The sequence below is a fragment of the Homarus americanus genome, unplaced genomic scaffold (genome assembly GCF_018991925.1).
Source record: "Homarus americanus isolate GMGI-L3 unplaced genomic scaffold, GMGI_Hamer_2.0 scaffold30108, whole genome shotgun sequence".
Lineage (NCBI taxonomy): Eukaryota > Metazoa > Arthropoda > Malacostraca > Decapoda > Nephropidae > Homarus > Homarus americanus.
The window spans coordinates 6,978,133-6,984,132 of record NW_024748109.1 but is presented as its reverse complement, the minus strand read 5'-3'; the positions used below and the strand labels follow the sequence as shown (position 1 = coordinate 6,984,132).

The window sequence follows — 6,000 nt, the reverse complement described above, 5'->3', positions numbered from 1 at the left end:
GAACTCCGCATGCTTCCCAGATGGGCACTGTAAACTCTTCTGCGCTTCACCTTGCACAGGATGTAAGGGGGTGCCCAATAAACTAGCCCCCTCCAGAGCAATCTAAAGAAATCTATAGTACTATATATATAGGTAACTCACTTATTTACATTATACCCTCTGATCATCAAAATTTTTTTAAGAAAAAACATAACATACATTATACTGTACATACACACGAAAAATACTGAAATGGCAAATATATTTTTATATAGGATGTAAGAAAATATTTGTAAAAAGTATAAAATATATATATATATTTCTCTTCATATTAACTTACAAAATGACTGAAAACCATCTCCACATTATGTTCAAGTACTGTACTGCACACACATTAAGAAATCATTACAGAAAGGAAATAAATTAAAAATAGCTTTACCTCTACACTGTTTCTTCACACCTTAAGATTTTTTTTTTTACTAGCTATAGTCACATAGTTAAATACTGTATCAACAACAAATAATGACCAATATGAGACACAGCATTTAATAATTATTACACATATATCAAAGTGTAAGGAGAATGTAGTAATGTGTCAATCTACTTTAAATGCAAAATATGACATAGTGTACTGTACTGAATACAGACTAATAGATGGGTAGAATCACATATGGTGAACCCTAAAGGCTGAAGGCGTAGCTACCATACTCTGCTGTACCTTGTGAGGTAAAATAATTTTAACAAATTTAATTCTAACAATTAAGTGAATAACAACACAGATGGTTAGATAATCACTATTTGCAAGCAAAAACACAACCAGTTTTAAGATATGTAATATCGCGGCCAAAAACACACCAACAAAGTAGAGGATAAATTGGAGAACATTAGTACTGTATATTAAATAAAAAGAGTAATAATAAATACCTAACAACTAAGCTTCATCATACCAGTATATAGTGAGGAAAGAGAAATATTAACAGATAAGAGAGGAGACACTAGCTCCTGTCTTGAAGACAGGTGTCAAAAGTACTTAACACAAGAAATCTGGAGCTAAAAAATAACAATCAACACTTCTGTTCATATAACCTTAGTTTCACTATGATCAAATGAATCATCTATGCTGGTTTATCCCATCTGAGAATATTCTGTATAAGTACTTCATAAAGTAGCACACCAAAAAATTTATTTTAGTATAAAATTGCTTTGCTTTCTCTATACCGATATATATATATATATATATATATATGCCTACAATGTCATTTCATTACTACTTTACAAAGTCAAATCCAGTTGTGTATGATTCAAGTACTGTACTTCAATTGCCTCCACTGCTCCTTTATCTGGGACTAACACAAAACTGATGTGTAGTATTTTTGGAGAAGACAGTAATATTCCTTATACCCAATGGGCCAAGCATGAGGTCCAACCTAAAGTTATCATCAAGCACAGAAAAGTATTATTTCATTATTTTGTAGTATATTTTTTAATTGGTAAAAATAAAGCAGTGACTTTTAACAAGATTGCAATCACACACTGAAACCCGCACTTTCATCTAAAATATTCTACAAAATACTGTAATAATGTGTGTAAAGATTGGTGATACAACAAACACAACTTCACATATGAGAAGGTTAGGTATATCTAGACTGTAATACTGTAGAACTGTGTGTTTGTTGGGTAAACAAACACACGCATTAATAAAACATTGTTTACAATGAATAAAAATATGCAAGAACTCGAAGTAGAGGAATTTGTATGGATCTAACCAGGAATATAGATCTGTATTTTTCGTGCTATGGAGAGCAAAGTATAAATATTGTCACCTAAAAATAAAACACTGTACCTGTACTGTATTAATGAGCCTCAATTTACCAAATCACAACATGTGAAATGTACAAATTAAAATTTTCCTACTTACTGAATTCCAAATTACAATCTGTTTATCAACAATCAATACAACTAGTTCTCTCACATAAAATCAGAAGGGTCTCTACAGAGTCTTTTTCATACAGTCATGGAATCCCCCAACATTCAGCTATACACCAAATAACAGTACAGAAATCTACATGTTGATTTACCTTTCATTAAGGTGAAGAAGATGCTTTACCCTTCCGCTGTACAATATGCAGCTATGAAAAGGTGAATAGTGTCTGCAACAAGTGAGGTGGCCCATGGCAAAGAACATGCTTGGAAAAAAGAAGAGACAACCAAATAAATGTTTTAACAAAGTAACAAAAAACAGACCTCACCCAAATGGCTGATAAGTGGTGAAATAAATAGAAAAACATTAAAAAGTGACAATAATTTCTATGTGGCTGACCCAGCACGCCTTAAAAAAAAGAGTGGTCCAACTGTATGCTCGTTGCTACATTAGCCTGGAATATGGATCATTGCCTCACATTACCAAAGTTCACAAGAGGAGGTGATTGATACTATAATCAAAGTCATTTAAGACTAACCAAATCATAATAGACTATCCATTTGCTATCCAATGCACCACTTCTAACACCAAGCTCTGTGGTTCACCTTACTCCAGTTTGTTCATCTTTATATGTCTTAAATGTCAAATCAAATACTCAAGAGCAAGGACTTGTAGCGACTGAAATCTTGCACAGACTTTTCTTAGATAAATGCCGCATCTGTCTTCTCTAAGTAGTGCATTTAATCATCAGAAAGATTCATATACGCCTAAGAAAATACCTCCTTTCTATATTTGCCCCAAAAAATCTTGTATTGGCTTTTATTAACAAATATCAGAAGCCCAGAGCCTTATCATCTTTTATATAGCACAAAGTAAAAAAAAAAAAAAAATTTCAGTAGCACTTCCATTATAACACATCAATATTACATAGAAAAGTTAACAGAATAAAATGTTCAAGAAAGCTGCTACTGTACATGTACTTTCTATTATCAGAATATCTATTACTTAACTAGATCAACCTGCATCTTCATTTCATTTATAATAATCAGCACTAAACTGCACGGGTGAACAGAGCTACTACACACTCATGTCACTATACATATTAGCTATCCACTCAAACCTGACGACTTCCTCAAATAACCTGATCCATATTTCCACAACATGCAGTGGAAAACTATTTTGCCTCCGTTGATTAGAGTAACTGTTTTTAGCAGCTTAAACCTCTGACCTTTGGTAATATTATCATGAGGTGAACTATCTCAGGCAAACTTCATCACATATTCCTACAGTCTAAAGTATGCCATCCTCAGATGGGCTTGAACCTTGAGGTTCTCAACTTGGGCACCAATCACATTACCCATCTCTCATTTGAATTAGTCAATACATTGATTCACACCTTCACGTCATACATCAGTAACACCTTCAAGTCACACATCTTTATTTCCCCAATTCATCAGTGTTTCAGTATGTTTATCCAAACTAGTCTCTGTACTGTACTGTACATTAAAAAAATAAATAATAATAATAGTATAGGTCATAAACAGTACAAACAATATTGCCACTAAACACTAAATGTCAACATACAAAATTTTTCCCCTTTCTTCGAGTCATATTACCATTTAACTTATTGAGCTTAAGAAGCCTTATCACATTTCAAGAGCTACTTCTTCATTTCAAATATCCATTTGGTAATTTGTATTGCAATGCTTAAACTAACAATAATCAGTCTTCGTTATACTGTATGTCAGAAATTGCCTCTTTAAATACTAGTGCTATACAATGGTGTTCAGTTTGTGCTTCATCAGCACTGCATTACAAGTACAGTATTATGTAATCTATATCATACATGACTGAATAGCTCACTGGGTGATGCAAAACAAATATTATACGATGTTTGCAGAATATTTACTCCAAAGGACATGGTGTCCATAAATTATCTGACTTACTTTAAAACTTAAAAACCCCAAAAACATCATGGATAGGATACTGTAATACTGTACATGTGCGGAAATCAACTAAGACAAGAAAAAAGCTTTCGAGTTCTTCATCAAGTAGAATAGAATCAGTTTGTTTAATCTATAATGTTTTTGAAGTTATAAACTTTTAAAATTAGTCAGATAAATTAGGGACACCCTGTACAGTGGTGAAATTTATCATACTAACAACATGGCAAATGGTGACATTCTACAGACATAATCTTAAATTATTATATGTTCACTTAGCTGACAATAATTATCTATGTTGTACAATCCTGGTGAACTTTCCGAGGAGGTATTTAAGGAATAAAGTGTCAAAAAATTTTATGCACGTTGCCTTACTGATTTTTGTGGCAATTGCAAGTGTGTTTGTGTCACACATCAACATGTGAGGGTAACATTGCTAGGCATATGTTTTTTTTTTTTAAGACACCCTGAAGGAGTGAAGGATACCATAGGGAGTTAACTCCCCCGAGACAGCATTTTAAGTGTCTGAGCTAGTAGTGGAAACAAATGCAGACTGAACTTGACAATTCATAATACGGGAGTATTTAGAATCTAGCGCACCTACAAAATATTCACACACAAAAAACAGTAAAGATAATAATAAGTTCTGATGTCCACCTTAAGTTTACCAAGCAGGCAAGAGTAAAAAAAACAAAGAGAAGATAAAAATCTATCATTGATGAAAATCTAAGCTTCTTATAATGTAGATTGTTAATATTCCCCTCCACTGTCTATCAAAAAACTTCTCTTCCACAGTGACATTAATGTTACTTAAAATGAATATTGCAAGTTAGACTCTTAATAATAACTTAAGCCTTTCTTTTGACACTTGAAGTGCCTGTACACTATTGATGATTATATTATTTTAGTTTCCATTTCTGAGGAATAACAAATAAGCTGCTATTAGAGGTATTGACAGAAATAGCAACACATGTTTACATATTACAGTATTAAGATGTTCCCCATTTTGGTTATCAGTTGTTTATCATCCATAACTCCAAGTACTGTATCTTACACAAGATGGCACTTTAAACTGATAAACACAAGAAAAACAAGATGTTACTGATGAAATTAATTAAGGGTAGTTTAGTAATGACTTTAGTGTAGACATTAGATGCTGAAGTTGATTTAATGTCATTTCAAGGAACTGTCGGCCATCTGGTGACATGACAATCTGGGCGAGGTCTTCACAGGTGAAGAGTAAGTTCGGACATGGCTCCTTGGCTTCTGCCCAGAAGTTCACCAGCAGAGCACCAAACTCCATTAGTACCTCTGAAGATCCAGAATTCAGACATCTGCAGGTAGAAAATTATCCCTTACAAAATTTGACATCCAAAACAGTACAGTCCCTCGCTGAATATGCAGTTGTTTCAAAATAAAAGTTCACAAAGAAAATTCATATACTGTACTGTAGAGAACTATTTATTAAATGCATTACTGTATACAGGTATAGAGATGTATTCTAGGACCTCTACTGACCCCCTGACACCATAGCAAATTTCATACACAGAGCAGAAAAGTACAATAAATATAGTCATCACATAAAAATGAAAATGCATTAAGTTACATAAAACAAGACCCCCCCCCCCTATTTACAGTATATGGTTTAAACCTTTGAACACCACCTATGATTTCAGAGTCGTTCATGAAAAGTATGATTTTCCTCCCCCAAAATGAAAGTGCTATTCTTCACAATTCTTTTATATTTTTAAAGAGATTGTGATGATGAAGTTTTTAAATATGCCATCAAAATTTCCTGAAAATTATAAATAAGCCCAAAAAAGTTTTACTAAAAACCTCAAATTCTCTTTTTATCAAAGAAAAGCCGATCAAAATGATACCAAAAACATGCCAAATTACAATCATATTTGATATTAGTGAAATACCTGTACAGAATTACAATTACTTAAAAATTAATTGCAATTATGCATTATGCAATTATATACTTTACTGTACTGTATACTGTACAGTATATGAAATTTTGAATAATTCCTAAAAAATGGAAGTTGACAAATTACAGCTCCAAAAATACAGATTATAGCAATTAATTACAAAGGCACACCTAAATATAATGTAGGTTATTCAAAATAATTACAGAAAAATGTAGTACCTGTAGCT

General features: G+C 32.6%; 1 protein-coding gene across 1 annotated transcript in view; it reads right to left on the bottom strand.

Moving 5' to 3' along the window:
- Window positions 1-274: 274 nt before the first annotated feature.
- Window positions 275-6,000, bottom strand: part of LOC121880015 — a 12,850-nt gene continuing 7,124 nt past the window's right edge. The window contains exon 6 of the mRNA XM_042386967.1: window positions 275-5,177. Within this exon, the coding sequence (XP_042242901.1) occupies window positions 4,958-5,177 (220 nt within the window). The 3' untranslated portion in view covers window positions 275-4,957. The remainder of the gene's footprint in view (window positions 5,178-6,000) is intronic.